This window comes from Cyprinodon variegatus, unplaced genomic scaffold (assembly GCF_000732505.1).
Source record: "Cyprinodon variegatus isolate N-32 unplaced genomic scaffold, C_variegatus-1.0 Scaffold295, whole genome shotgun sequence".
In the NCBI taxonomy this organism is placed as follows: domain Eukaryota; kingdom Metazoa; phylum Chordata; class Actinopteri; order Cyprinodontiformes; family Cyprinodontidae; genus Cyprinodon; species Cyprinodon variegatus.
Window position 1 is genome coordinate 927723 of NW_015150748.1, and position 16147 is coordinate 943869.

Genomic DNA, 16147 nt, shown 5'->3' on the forward strand with positions numbered 1-16147 from the left:
GTGTTGTTCAGCATGGGAGTGAGTAGAAAATGAAGGCTAATCATGTTTTGGGTGTACTATTCCTTTAATCTGTGTTGACCTATTCTACTTTTATCATTTCTGAAAGTAAAAGTATATTCACATGCACACAGATAATAGTTTTGCTCAGGTTTGATCTTTGGAAAACGATCTGTAGATTCATTCAGGTACACCAACAAAAAAACATTTCCGTGTCCATGTAGACATGCGAATCACTATTGACCTTCTGTGAAAATCTGTTTTAATACATGCAAGTCTTTTGAAGATAAGGCCCTAAATGTGCACATAAACACTTGAATAATCAGGGACAACATGCATAATTATATGAAAATCTCAATTATAAGCAAAGGGAAATGTAACATGGTAAAACCAACAACAAAATATGGCAAGACCTATTCAGACATGATAGATGACAAGAACTTTAGAAAACGCAACAGAAAAATGCTAACCTCAAATCATAATACTTTGTGCAAACTACAGGCTTCACATTTGTTTAGCTTTAAAGAGAATAAGTTTAAATTGTTGGAGGAACCTAGTTGAAGTTTTTCGATTTGGTTTGAAGAGCATTTCATTACTCAGGATGATTTAGCAACAGTGTTACTCTATCCATGCAAACATGCAAGCTAAGCCCACATGTAAAAAACACAAACACACCGTGCTCTGATCTTTACGTGTTACGGTTTGTGCTACAAGCCGTCATACGCACATGCACAGTGTTGCATCAGTGCAAGGTCTAGATCATATCAACCTTGCTTTCCACTCGGAGTCTATTCATCTTTTCAATACCCCTTTCTCTCCTTCTCTTTGTGTCGTTTCTTTCTCCCTCTGAGAAAATAATGGTGAAGGTCTCTCTGGGAAGGCTGGAGAGTACACACTCAGAGAGCACTGCCAAGAATAACACGCTCACACACAGACGTGTGCACACCGACCGACAAGCACACAGCCGAATGACATCACTGTTCTTTTTGTTTTATGGAGCTGTAATGACAGAGATTCTCATTTCTCTCCCCACTTCTTTCCACTCTTTTCTTCCTTTTTCTCTTGTTTCTTTGTGTCTTCTCGAACAACACACTTACAGACACACACAGACTCACATCTGCTGTCAATTATAAAATAAAGTACGTGTACAGTTCGGGCATTTAGCGGTTTTATCACATGACCAGCTGACCTCTCTGAGGGATTTTTTTTATGTAGTCTACTGCTGTGGAGCAGGTGGCTGAAAAACCCAAGGCTTTGATTTAATGTTTATGTGGATTTTGTTTTTACAAATTTAAGCATTCAGAATAGTGTTTTAAACTCAGGATGCTTTATACTTCAGTTTTTTGTTTTCAAGGGAATATTCAATTAAATTAATAAAGTTGTATTTTTTTTTATATATATATATATATATATATATAATTGCTCAGAAGGGCCCATATTACGCCGATTGTAAAAACTCTTCATTGGCTCCCAGTTTAAAATCCTGGTTCTGACCTTCAGGGTTTTGCATGGTCAGGCTCCCTCCTACGTTAAAGACTTGTTGTTTCCTTATACCCCCCCACGGAGGCTGAGGTCTCAGGACCAGAACCTGCTCATGGTCCCTTGTACTCATTGCAGCATCAGGGGAGAACGCTCCTTTCAGGCGGTCGCGCCGGCGCTCTGGAACGATCTTCAGACTTCCTTGCGTTAACTTGATTCTATTGATATTTTTAATAGTGAAGTGAAAATCTATTGGTTTAAGAAAACATTTTAATTCCAATAGATTAAGGGTTGTTTTATGACCATGTCTTTTGTGACTGTAAATGTATTTTAATTTTGTGAAGCACTTTGTGACCTCTATGTCTGTGAAAGGTGCCATATAAATAAACATTACTTACTTACTTTTTTATGTTGTTTAGGCCATTCAAAGTTAACTATAGCCATAAATATGTTAAAAATGCCTTTGACAGTATTAGGCAGTAATAATTTGTTATACTAGTTGTCAGGTGCTGTTTTTTTTTAGTCCATGGTAAGACACTTGCCTTCACTGCTACCTCCCCCCTACCACAACAGAAATGATCACTGATCAGAGGAGGGGGCCTGTTGTTTATTGGGAAACAATCAAGGTAGCTGCTTCTTGAAGAGGGAAAATAAACACAGCTCTATGTATAGCAGGGATGAGCACATGTTTCTTCAGGATGGAGGGGCTGCTGTAAAGAGAGCAGATTTTAAGAGGATCACTTAGACAAGCATGAGTAAAAGACATGAAAAATTACACTCTGGCCTCGATTTTAATTGAGGAAAAGTATTATAATTAACTAAAAGCCCCAAATAGTTGGTTTTGCATGATATAGGCACTTAAAATTAAGAGAATGTATTCATGTAAAATATATTAACTAAACTGAAATTTGGCTACAGAAGCAGCACTTTTTAAAATAGATAATATATCTATCTATCTATCTATCTATCTATCTATCTATCTATATATATATATATATATATATCTATATATATATATACACACACACACACGTCTAGATTTTATGGTCTATCGAGGGTCCTTAATGGTAATCCTTGGACTCTTTCTTACCTCAAAGGTGACATTTTGAGGTTTGCCCAACTCTGATACATCTTTTTGTTTTTATGATGGCTCTATTTTAATAAAAATGCACATAGCATCTGGTATCTGGAGTCATTTATGTAAAGCCTTATTGCCCTTTCCTGACTTAGGCAAATTGCACAGCAGCCATTCCTCAGTAACCCCCATATCTTAGCCATAATTTTTAACTCACCCTTTCTCTCATCTGTTATTTCATCAGGATAAATAGGATTCTTTAAAAAGGCCTGGACATTTTGAAATTGTATAGAACTTTGTATATTTTCTATAGACTGTGAAGCTGCAGAGGGTATACATTTACACTTTTGTACTTTTTGTTTGATATCTGTGTCATTTCCATTTAAAAAAATACTCTCTGGTTGAATAAAGTAACTCTAAGTCAATATTTCCAAGAGTAATGAATAGTTTTTGCCTTGCCAGTATTTTCCTAGAAGTTCTGATAAGGAGCAAAGCAGAACTGAGTTTGGATTTTTGTTGCATGGCCAACCAACTCACATAGGGTTATGTGCTTCCTTTTTGTCTTTTTAACAGAGCAAATAGACAAGAAATTGTTTTTTCATTCTGCTCTGTTTAACTATTGACTTTCCTTCTTTGACTATTTAACAGTAGCTTTATTTTAATTTCTTACCAATGTGTCCCCAAACAACCATTTCCCTAAATGCATCTCTGTAAAAACAAAAATGTCTTAATAACAATTGCTGCAGTAAATTACAAAACAGATTATTAATGGTGATTGTTTCAAATAGTACAATCTAAACTCTGTCCATCTTAGTGAAACATTGTTTTATTTGTGTTTTAGTCCACAGTCCTCCTGCTGGGAGTCCAGAGCGTCCAGCTGTGGCAATCTCCCCTCTTCGTCCTCAGAGCTCCTCTCCCTCACGTTGCCCTGGCCAGTCGGGTCGTCCCCTCTCCATGGTGTCACCAGGACCCAGTTTAGGCCCCTCCCCACTGTCCTCCCCAGCTTCAAGACCCATCCTCCCCCTCTCTTCCCCTCTCTCCTGTCTCACACCTCCCAACGTCTCAGCGGTGTTCCTGAACGGGGAGCCAGCCAGTCCGCTGCAGCCGCCTTCTCCTGGTCCCTCCCACGCTTCACCCCAGGGTGCCCTGGCACCCAAAGTGGAGAAGGTAAGCCTTGTCCCACTTAAAATAAAAGAAAATCCTTTTCACCATACTTACATATTTGAAGTTCTTGATTTATTTTTTTTACCAGCAACTAAAGGAAAGACAATAAATTAATTAATTAATTCATATACTTTTTGATTTAACAGAAACCAGTAAAATTACACATTTAACACATACTAAATGTATGTTTATGTGTATAAAATAGTGTTTCAAAATAAAAACAAAAATCTTTTCATCATGTTGGCATGAATTTCTCAAAAATGATTTAAGCCTATGACAATTTTTAAAAAGGCAAGCACCTTGTGCTAATGTTTATTCTCCCAGTATTTCTTGTCCCTTTTGGTTTAATGAACCCTCCAACTGGAAGAGGTTTTTATCAAACCTCCTTGTGTTTGTAGGTCTGTATTGTGCAGGTCTCAGTCTGCGTGTGTGCATGCACTGCCTGTGTAGACTTGCTTAGTGTCATTTGCCCAGGGATTCGGTACAACTGTTCAGCGGACCCTCGGGCAGCGGCAGTGAAGGATGCTGTGGAAAGCTTGCATTTGTCTCAGCTCCATTTGTTTCTCTGCTGGCTTCACTCTCTGGGACAGCTAATCTAACGACATGGCTGCCTGACAAACAGCTCATTGACTGTGGAACAGCATGCAGAGGCTTTGTTTACATCAGAGATAGCCTGGAATCCTCCTGTAAAAGCTGGAATCTGAGTTACAGTATGCCCCACATTTTGGTCATCTTACAAAATGTGAGGTCGGTAATTCTTGTATCCAACCGCTGAAATTCAACACAGGAGCCTGGAAAGGGCATATCTTTAAAAGGAATATGATAGCCTTTTAAAACCATATATTTTTTATTTTTAACTCCTGTCTTAATTTCTTTGCTGCTGCTTTTACTTTGATTATGTTAATTATTTTATTGTTTAAAATTATGATGTTTACTGTTCTTGTTGCTCAGCACTTTGGTCGGTGGCTGCTTCTTTTTAAGTGCTTTTTAAATAAAATTGGCTTAAATTAAATGTTTATTACCAGTAAATCTTGTTAAAATGTATATCCATCCATAGATGCATCTAGATGTCCCTCCTCACATCCATCAGCCTATTTGTTCATTTGTCCATCCATCTATCCCTCTATCCTGCCCTCCACAAGTCCATTTATTACTGCAGAATAAGTAACAATCCTTAAATGAAATAAATTTATCTCCTAAAACTATTACTATATGATTAAGTCAAAGTCTTCCCACCATATTATGCTTTTACTGCTTTGAGCAGTTGAAAGGAGAGATAATGGGTCTGAAGTTAAGTGTGGCCCTCACACAGTCACTCTTTGCTTCAGCGGAAATGACAAAGCAGCTATGCTGACACAGTTTAGGTTAAATCAGTGTTTGACATGCTGTCTGGAGCACAGCTGCTCTTACAGACCATATTGGTCTGGATACAGGGTTTTTGGAAGCACCGGTTTCCAAAAAGTCTGTACTCACGGGGCAGCTGCCAAGGAAAAAAAGCTGTTGAGAGTGCTCAGAGGATTTCAGGACCTCTAAAAGGTTGATGCATGCCAGGAAACGTGGTGGAGATGGCTTAGATACTGCAGGCCTTAGTTTCCATTTAAACTAACCTGCTTTTTTCAAGTGTTTTGTTTTGTTCATTACTTTTTATTAACAGTGTCCAGATTGGCTGGAAAGCAGTTGCAAAATGCTGCCATCTTGGTTTTTAAGGCATGTTAAAGCATGAGGTTGGCATAAACCATCGAAATAGAACAGTTCTTCAGGTGTAATCCCATTTTATTCCTGGATTTTACTTGGATTTCCTCTCTTTATCCAGCATCCGCTCCACTAATTGTATCAACCCTCAGCCGGTGACTCTTGATTTCCAAACATGGAGCTGGAACTTCATCATATACAATCAAATATGAGATTTTCTTTCCGTATACTGTTTGCTTTCAAAACATTCTGCTTTGGTTATACATTAAAGGCAAAAAAAAGACAAAAACAAATGGATGAAGCAGAATGGTGGTTTGGAGGGTTACATGTGAGGGAATGCTGCTCTCTGGTGGTTGATTTAGAAACAGCAGTGTGTGTCTGCGTGAGATCTATAAAGAAATATCCATAAACAGACATTTATAGAGAAGCACATCTAATCACAGAAGGTGGATTAAACCTATAAGCGAGCAGATGAAAAAAGAGATGAAGTGATGAATCACTCTTTGTGTCGTCTTCAATCAACATCCCTTCTTCTTCTTCTATCTCTCTCAATAAAACACCTTTTCTTTTTAATCTTGTTTTCCTTCCCTTTCTCCTCTTTACTGTTTTTCTTCCCTCTTCTTTTCTTCCCCAAACCACTTCTCTCTTTTCTAAATTCTTCCTTTGTCTCACCACGTTCTCTTTGTTTTCTATTGTTTACCTGCCATCTCTGAAATTAGCATTCAGTCTGTTGTTTTTACAGGAAGCGAACATGTGCTGCCAAAGCTGGGAGTATTTTTTTCTGTTTTTGCATGTTTTACTGCCGTGCCACTATCCAAGCATCTGTGCATTATTCTAACAGCAAGCAATAAATGCTTTGTGTTTGATAAGGGGACAGCAGGTCGGAAACATTAAAATGTCTGTATTTGGAGAAAAGGACATATTTTCAAAGCGAATGCTCTTCAAAGATAGCTTGCTCTGCTATCTTTGGAGAGCAGGGGATGCATTTGGCTTTTGGTTGTAATCCTGCTGAGTCAAAATGTTTTCACACTCTCTCTGAGTGCTTGCTGGGGCACTTGTTCCTGTGCCATCCCTCCTCTGTAAGGCTGCGTTTGAGGAATGTGGATCGTTTGCAGTGATGCTTTTTGTTTTGGTTTTCATCAGCTACGCTGTGTGGGTTGTTTTATTAGGATCTTGGGAAGAATGCCAAGTACTGACATCAGAGTAGTTGATTCGGTTGTTTGTTTTGCATTTGACAGATGAATATATCAGCTAATTATGCTTCAACAAACAATCGTTACCATTACTGTGTAATGAATGTCAGTCAATGAAATGATCTGTAAAATGTTGTTTGGAAGATCATTAGGCTGAAATATTTCAGTAAAATTTCCCCTGGACTTTCTCCGCAGCCAGCATCAATAAACCTGCTTGTGTTTGCAAAGACATTTCACATTGCACGGTTCCCAGTTCTGCTTTCTTTAAAGAACAAGAAGAATTTATAAACCGGAGAAGAATTCATCTGGGTTTCCAATGCGGTTCCTAAAACCTGCCGACACTGATGCTGCTTTTAGCCTATTCAAATAAACTATGAAGAATTATATAATGGTATTTTATTATTTTAACCAGAATTTAAAGGTGATGTTAAATCTTATGTAGAAAAGAACAGACACAATTAAACCTGGCTTTATGTTTGTAGAACAAAAAACATTTTTTTGGAGTTGACCATTTAAATGGACATTATAAGCAAACCATCAGTTAGCACCAATAAAACTCTGTATTTTCTACAGAATCCAGATTACTTCCTTAGTATTCAGATTTTTCAAAGGCTGTCAGCATTTCCAAATCCACAGCAATCCATAATACAGGATGAAAGCTAAAAAAAGACAGATCATCTCCTTTTTACTTAGGGTAGCCATCCTGTTATCGACAGAAAACTTTGTTCTCTTTCCATTTCTCAAATTATTAATGATCCCAAGGCATGTAGTTGGAGAAGCTTTCTTTATTATTATTCGTATTATTCTTTATTATTAAAAAGCCTCACTAATACTAAAAAAATACACATATTAAAGCACAAAATTTGTTTCAATATATCCCAGTTCTTAATTCATTACTTTCATTAGGCTCAAATTTCTGTATTAAAAACCCTTTTATCTAATTTCATTTTTATCTTCTGGGGATTTTACTAGATTTTATGATTGTCCTTCCTTCCTTCCTTCCTTCCTTCCTTCCTTCCTTCCTTCCTTCCTTCCTTCCTTCCTTCCTTCCTTGATATAATGAGGTGAACTTTTACCATGTTTTTTTATTGTTTTTAATCTCTTTAATCCATGTTTTTAATGTGCTAGTTTTCCAGCTCTAACTTTCATTTCCTTCTCTCTGTCCATCCTCAGAAGGAGAGGAAAGCAGCAGGTTTGCTGAAGCTCTTATCGGGGGCTGCAGCCAAAAAGAAAGCCCGCTCGCCGCCGTCCTCTCCCCCCACACACGACCCCTCGCTGGGAGGCCAGGGCGCCGAGCCAACCCACCACCCTCACCACCTTCACTACCATGGCCGCTCGGGCTCCTGTCCATTGTCGTCACAGGGCCGAGCCGGCTCGTGCCCCATTGAGAGCGATATGCCAGGAGCAATAGGGCTGGAGCCGCTACACAGGAAGTCCGGCTCCCTGGATACCAACTTCCCCATGTCGCCCCCTGCTACACGTGCAGGCAGCGCTTTAATGGTCCTGCGGCCTGAGCCCAAACCTTTGTCAAGAGAGAGGTGGGTCCCTTTAAAACATGCACACATGCACGGTAAAGCTTGTTACATACTCTATCAGAACCGAGAGAATTGTTCCTTTTCTTAAGTTGACAAGAACAAGAAGAGCTAATTTTGATGGGCTATTCATACTTCACAAAAAAAAATCAGCTGCAGAACCATTAGAAAGGCCCATCTGCTGTAGTTTATGTCACACCTGCAAAACACAACAAAATGGCAGTGGGGGCATTTTTCAGATTGATAAAGAAGGAGGAGAAGGAGACCAACATGTGTAAAGCAGAGGAGGAAGAAGATTCCTTATTTGCAATGGCAGAACAAATAGGAGAAAAACGTTAACGTAGGTGACCTGTTTGATCTTTTAAAACAACAAGCATAATAGATTTCTGCACCTGTTAAAAAAAGTAGGAATATCAAACAAAAGGGGGAATCATTTCCGCCTTCGGCCACCTAACTCCTGAACAATCACACTAAAGTTGATGATGAGTAGAGAACAAGCAGCAATAACCAAAAAGGTACATCTGCAACAAGGAGAGGCAGATCAAAGTTGAGAGAAGTTGTAACCTTTGCTGAACGTATTATGTGATTGAAGCATGGGCTGTCTTCCCTGATGTTTTAAATGATATGTTACCCTTTTGCACTTTTATTCTGTCAGATCTGTTATGTAACTGTAGAATACTATAGTAAAAGCAGTGGGGTTGAGATAACTTTAATAATTTTACTCAGAGCTCATACACAATGTTTCAGATTTGTTCAAACTGTACGCTCAACAAACATAATTTTTTATGATATGAGCTCAAAGAACTAAAATGTTTTCCACATACACAATATAACCATTTCCGAATATTGTTCACAAACCAGTCTAATAAGTTCTAATTTCCAGAACTGGAATTCATGGACTGGGTCTTCCAAAGACGCGGTCTACCTGGACTGGGTCTTTCGAAGTCCATTAAAATAAGGAGACTGGAAGAGTTTTGGCTGTGAATTCAAACAGGTCTAGCCTTCTGCGGCTAAACCATCGCCAGTACTCTCTGTCGCCTAGAGCCGTGAGAGTTGACACACAAAGCAGAATAAAATACCCAACTTTAAAAAAAAAAAATGTCAATTTTTTTCCCTTGTTTTTATTGTAAAGTGAACAAAAAAAATACTATAGTCACGAGAATACACAGTGGTGACAACCACCGGGAGCATGACAAATAAAAGCAAATACAATGATATAAAATGGGTAGGAAGATATAAGTCAATCTAAACAATGTATGTATAAAAAATATATCTGCAAAAATCTCTTAAAGTCGTAGGGGAGTCATATTAAAATGTCAAATCATTCTGGCTTAAACATGTATATAAATGTAGTCTTTATCAGACGATATTGTCCCAAAAGTTAGAAAATTTCTATAAAAATAAAATCCTGTCTTAAAATCTGTGAGTTTTTTTTTTTTCCATTATTTTATGCAGGCCAGTTACTGTAGTTATACGTCAACTTGTACACCTAAATTCGGCCAATCATATATCAACTGTCATCTGTCCCAGTGTTCATGGGGATGGACGTCTGTGTCTTCAGCAGGCGTAGAGCTAACAGACCTGGCAGCGTAGCGAAGCAAGGGCTCAAACATGTACGACTGTAAACCTTCTACATCAAACCAAGCTTCTGCCGCCCTGGCGTCCTCTTCCACAACATCTTCGTCCCCGCTTTCCTCCTCTAAATAAAAAATGTATGACGGAGGAAACTCATCCACGACCTCCAACACAAAACTCTCCTCCTCTTGCATGTTTCCTCTGTCCATAGCGTTCTTTGACAGTGTCGTTGCTAAGTCACCAATTTAGTGCTACTTGGTCCCAATGGAATTTCCCATTGGGAACCTACTAGCACTAAGTTGCTAACTGGTTTGCAAGATGCTTCCAAGAAACCTGCCACAACCAAATGTGCTTGCGAACCTTCTATCACAACAATCCCGCCCCCTTGATAGTCGACCAATCACATTCACTTCATTGATTCGTGTAAAGTCGGGCACCGCTCGGGAGAATTCAGAAATGCAACGGTTGGAACAGCCGCTTCCCTACAACTTTAAATTACAGCCAAACCCATTTACAAAGTAACAAATAAAACATTTAGATAAATCATTAAATAACCATTTAAAAAGCTATTTTCATTCATTTCAGATGGAACTATTCACATACTTGTATTATATTAAACTGCACTTCCAATATTCACCACTGTTCGGCGCCAGGTACCTTTTTCCTCTGAGCACAGAGCAGCCGGTTTGCTTGGACACACAATGAATCACGGGATATCCACTGGATACACCGGACCCATCCTTCAAATCTGGCAAAAAGAAGGACGCATTTGTCGGCCGCATAACAAGGAGTCTTGGAATCTCACCAGGCCTCGGCGCTGCGCTATTACGTAATCGGCCTACGAATCTGGCCTTCAGATGACGCATCCCATGAATTTGAATTCAGCCCAAATCTGTGATAGGGAGCACTTCTCCTTTGCTGAGATGATCCATCCCACCTCACAGGTGTACCATCAAGATTGTGATTAGACACCATGATTAGTGCACAGGTGTTCCTTAAACCTTTGTTGAGAGTATATTTGTAGTGTTTTGGCCCTGAGTATTTTGTTCCATTGTTAGCAAATCAGAACATTTATACTACCATTTTTTTGTCAAAATGATTTCATTTATGGCTTTTTCCAATTCATCATTATAATACTTTTAGCAGCTATTAAAGGCAGATTGGAAATTGTATAAACTCTTTTGTTATGTAACTGAGCTTCTGTGAAACTAATGAGATATACGGCAGGACGAGGAACTAAGCAGACATTTAATAAACAATTGAAACTAAACACACTGAATCTGTGGGTGGTGGCATAACATATGGATCAGGTTTTACTTATTTTCATAGCCATTTGAAATTTGAGTCAATTATTTTGATTATGGCTAGAGTTACATTTGCTCTATTCAATGTGAAATACCAAGTTCTTAATGTAGCAGAGCATTACCCCTATTATCTTCATCCTGCCTTGTAAGTGCTGAAAGATAGAAAAAGAGGGAAAATTGACCTAAAAAGATAAGTGTTTAAACAGGACAACAGAACTAGAGGGAGTGGCAGCCTAGTGGTTTGGACAGAGAGCTTGGAATCCTGAGGTTCTGAGTTTGAGCCCCACTCCCAAAGACTGACACTCTGGGTCTCTGAGCAAGACCCTTAACCCCACACTGCTCCCCGGGCGCCACACAATGGTAGCCCACTGTTGTCCAACGGGATGGATTAAATGCAGAGGAAAATTTCTCCAACGTGAGATCAATAAAGTTCAATTATTATATTATTATTAACTAACAAATCAAGTTTTTGTTCGAACAAAGCCCCTACACCATCAGCTCTCTCACACTCTGCAGATCAACCCTTATCAGGATAACTCAAGAAGGGTTGCAAGAACTTGGTGGTTTTGTTGGCGCAGCTGTGGAAGCGAGTAAACATTCCTTGCGTCTTATGGAGTATGTAACGGCCTTTACTGTGCAGATGAAGACAAACAAAGATATTTCTAGCTCAGTAACAGCACATTTAAAATCATATACATGAGTCTACATCTGCAAATGACAGGAAATATCTTTAAACAGCTTTGTGAAATATTTGGTTGGAGAAATTTGGCAGCAAGGTTTAAAACAGTCCTGAGAGGGAAAGTGATAACTAAAGCATGAGCACCCAGAGGCACTTTGATAAACAATAACTCTTTTCTGTCTAGATCAGATTTCTGTATTGGACACATTTAAATATAAAAGTATGAATATTTGTCCTTATTGCTGCACCAACGGATCTTTACAAATGCCTCCTCTACCCCTTTTGCTTTTCATTTATCTCAAGTTCCAACCACAAGCTTCTATGTGTTTTTGTTCTATTTTATGTGAAACAGTAAAAAATAACTACTGTGAAGAGAAAATGTAAAGATTTAAGATTCTAAATGAATAAAAATCTAAAACGTTCAACTTCACCCTCTTACCTGATGCTTTGTAGCAAGACCATCCATCTTCTGTCACTCTTATCCCAAGCGGGGTCATGAGGGATGCTGGTGCCTATCTCCAGCTGTCTACTGACCAGAGGCAGGATACACCCTGGACAGGTCGCCAGTCCATTGCAGGGCAACACAGAGACAAACAACCATTCACCATTCACACCTAAGTTCAATTTGGGACTGTAGTAGGAAGCTGGAATACCTGGAGAGAACCCACACATGCTCAGGGAGAACATGCAAACTCCATGCAGAAAGAGCCGGGCTGGAAAATGAACCTGGATGTTCTTGCTGCGAGGCGTCAGTGCCACCCACTGCACAGCGCTTGTAGTAACAACTTCTTTTCAGCCTTAAACATGGTTTCTTCCAATACTAACCAATATTCAATTATGCTTAAATCACTTTTGAATTCTTTTTTACAAACTTCCTTGTTTTGCTGCTGTAAGGTTAGGCTGCTGGAGGACATAGGGTCCATTTTTCATCATTCTGCTTCACTCTACTTCATTTCTAAATTTTTGTTTTTTCAACCCCCAATTTTATGTTCTTTCTGATCGGGCGCTTTGTTTAGCTGTGACACCATTCAGAGGAAGGCATCAGCTGGGCTACTGCTGTCAACAAGTTTATATCATTATAAATAATGAAATTCAGTGTTTAGTCCTCTTTCTCTCCTAGACATTGTAACGGGTTTAGTTTTTTACTGAGAGTAACTATATGTGCTCCCATATGTCCATTTTGACAGGAAAACCGTTTCAGAGCTCTTTCCTAAAGAGATCCAGTAATGGAGCTGGTTTAATGTTACCTGTTCTAACATAGAAATTATTCATAAATCAGTGCTTCCATGTTCCTCTTGTACAGGCATCCCCAAAGTCGTTCCTCGATGGCCGCTGTCCTGCAGGTTTTAGAGGTTTCTCTGCTTTAGCAAAGCTGATTCTGATGGTTGCAGTTCAGCAAAAGCCTGTTTATCAACTATCAATATAAATCAGCTGTGCTGGAGCAGAGAAACATCTAAAACCTGCAGGACAGCGGCCCTCGAGGACCGACTTTGGGGATACCTGCTCTTGTATGTCTGCTTCTGTCTCCTCTAACCCCCAGTCAGCCTTAACAGATACCATGTGATCATCTGGTTACTGTGTTTTCAGGGCAAAGTTTAGTGGTATTTTTAATCAAACATACAATTTTTGTTTGTCAGCAAAAAAAAAAAAAAAGTACATTATTGGTCATCTCTAACCAGAGCAAACATTGCCACTTTTTTTTTATTCCCTGCAGCTCCTCCAGAGTCACCGTGGATTTTCCATCTGCTTGTGTGATTAATAATCTTTCAGTCTGACTTTTGTAGGTCGACTGCTGTGCCCTTTGAGGCTGTTTGTTCCCTTTCTAACCTCATGAAAAATAAGTATTTTGCAATACAAATAAATTGCATAAATATGAAGTTCATCTAATATTTTGGTAGAGCCAGTTGGTTTATTAAAATTAATAACCACCACTTTGATTAGGGAACTAAAAACAAAGGCATGCTGTATTTTTTAGATTGTTCTTTATAAAACCAAAGTAAAGAATATCTTATAATTTACAAATTATGCTCTGCTTTGTGCTCTGCTGTTCACATGACATTTCTGCCCATTATACTTCTTTTTAAAATCTCTTACCATGACCAAAATAATCTGTAACGCTAACATAAAACAATAAACCATGCATTGCTTTAATGGAGCTCCTACACATGATCTTACACACAGGGGCACAATTAGAGGGACAGCTATGTCGCAGAACATTGGGGGGGAATGAAGCATTTAAGTGTAGAAAATATCATTACTGTCAGCTATATGCACTTGAAAGAAGAGCTTAAGAGTTACTTATTCTAAAAAGAATTAAAACAGCTTTATCTACTGCATGTCAAAAGTACAAGTGTGTACAGAAATACACAAGCCGATTTCATTAGAATGTGCAGTTGTAATGACAAAAATAAATATCATTATTTTTATTTAGCATAGGTGCTAGGAATGTTGCCTCATGCCAGTGTCAGGATAAGCTATTTATTTCCTAAACTCATTAACACATCTTAATTGTAATAAAAACGAAACATAACTGTGGTTAAAAGGTGTGATGATGTCTTGGCAGGTTTCGCGTGGTCGTTCCGTACCCGCCTCAGAGTGAGGCAGAGATCGAACTCCGAGAAGGAGACGTGGTGTTCGTTCATAAGAAGAGGGAGGACGGGTGGTACAAAGGCACCCTGCAGAGGACGGGACAGACCGGCTTGTTTCCCGGCAGCTTTGTCGAGAGCTTCTGAGCTGGGAGGAGGAGAGCAAAAGAGTTTGTTCCTTCCTCTGAGCCAAACACACATAAACAAGCCACACAAAGACAGGCAGCATCTACACACGAGGTTGGGCTCATATCGGTTTCTCAGATTACTTTTCCTTTCCTTATTTAACATTCATACAGATGTACATTTTATTTTTTAACCTGCCTTAAGAAACTAACTCTTTACGATGAAAGGAGAGGAATCATTTTCTAATTTTCTTTCTTTCTTTTTTTTTTTAAACATGTCAAGCAATACACAGATTTCAGATAAATACATCTTTGGAACAACCATAAATGATCATTACTGTCAACAACTTTCAGAAATCAATATTAGTCCAACTAAATCACACACACGTCAATTAGCACATCTGGCTCCCTCCACAGCGTCCGGGATCCCTGGTGTAATGTGTATCAATCCTTGGAATCAATCTATTGTTTATTGCAGTGGCAGCATCTCAAATTGAACTATTTAGATAAATTCAACCCCAAATTTAAGCACTGAGCATAAAGGCTGCAGATATCAAAAACAGCAATGGCGGGGTACAGTTTTACCAAAAAAGGATAATGTTTTTCTCCGGTTTTTTTATGTGTTTTTGAATTCTTTCTTACAAGCTTCCTTGTTTTGCTGCTGTAGGCTTAGGCTGCCGGAGGACATAGGGACCACTTTTCATCATTCTGCTTCATTCGACTTCAATTGTGAATTTTTGCTTTTCCAACCTCCAACTTAATGTTCTTTCTGATCTGGTACTGTTTAGCTGTGACACCATTCAGAGGATTTTCTGCATTTTCTTTGCAGAGTTTGTTAAGTTTTAAAGCACGTATGTGTGGTGGGGAAGGGAAATTACAAAATTTTTATCTGCCGGCAGTTGCAATGTGTTTGGAAAACAAACTTTTTTTTTTTTTTTTTTATCTAAAAAGGGCCAAAGGAGTTATTTGCAACAGACACTTGAGGTTGGTATATATATATATGTGTGGTATATATACATGTGGAAAAGCTCTGTACACCTCATTTACAGCATTTCCAAACGCATCTATTTGTTACATCATTAAGGGGCATGACACCTTGATTGCTTTAAGATAACAGAATGTTTTAGATAAAAAAAAAATGTTTTTTAAATAACAAATATCCAAAATATAATGCCAAATAAAGACAGAAAGTGAAGCATTTTTCTTCATATCACAATACCAAGACCTAATTACCAGTTATTGAGACTCTGATGGGATTTCTTCTACTCTCTAAAATCATACGCTCAAACTAAAGGTTGTTTTTTTTCTCTGAATATTTAATTATGAGATGATGCCACTGCTATAGAAAACGATATTATCCAAAGTTTCCATACACATTTCTACCAGTGATGCTGATCATTTTGGAGGGCGCCCTGGGACAGAGCGTCCCAGCTTTAAAACCAGCCCGGCCTCCTGGATGGAGTTTACCTTCAACTTGTGCTCCGAAGCTACTGAAGGCGCAGACTCAAAGAGCACAGGACAATGAGCTATGCCTCCCAGATCTCCTGTTTGGCGTCGTCCACCAGCAAACATTAGCACAAAAATGATTAGCTCTGTTTTTCCACTGAGACCTCAGAAACTTGAATCCGGGTGCTTTCTTCATTTGAGGAGTAAACATTTCCAGCCAGGCGATGAGTGAAGCGCGTCAGGCTGCGCTCCAGGATCTTCTCTGTGACACCGAGCACATGTTTGGTTTCAGCCCAGTATA

The 16147-nt window shown here is 38.9% G+C and overlaps 1 protein-coding gene across 2 annotated transcripts in view; it reads left to right on the plus strand.

Annotated features, from left to right (window-relative positions):
* Nucleotides 1-14971, plus strand: part of sh3rf3 (SH3 domain containing ring finger 3) — a 159809-nt gene extending 144838 nt beyond the window's left edge. The window contains exons 8-10 of one of the 2 annotated variants that reach the window (XM_015383816.1): nucleotides 3393-3718; nucleotides 7774-8138; nucleotides 14254-14971. In XM_015383816.1, the coding sequence (XP_015239302.1) occupies nucleotides 3393-3718; nucleotides 7774-8138; nucleotides 14254-14422 (860 nt within the window). In that variant the 3' untranslated portion in view covers nucleotides 14423-14971. The remainder of the gene's footprint in view (nucleotides 1-3392; nucleotides 3719-7773; nucleotides 8139-14253) is intronic. The other variant, XM_015383817.1, reaches the window with a different exon arrangement.
* The last annotated feature ends 1176 nt before the right edge of the window (nucleotides 14972-16147 follow it).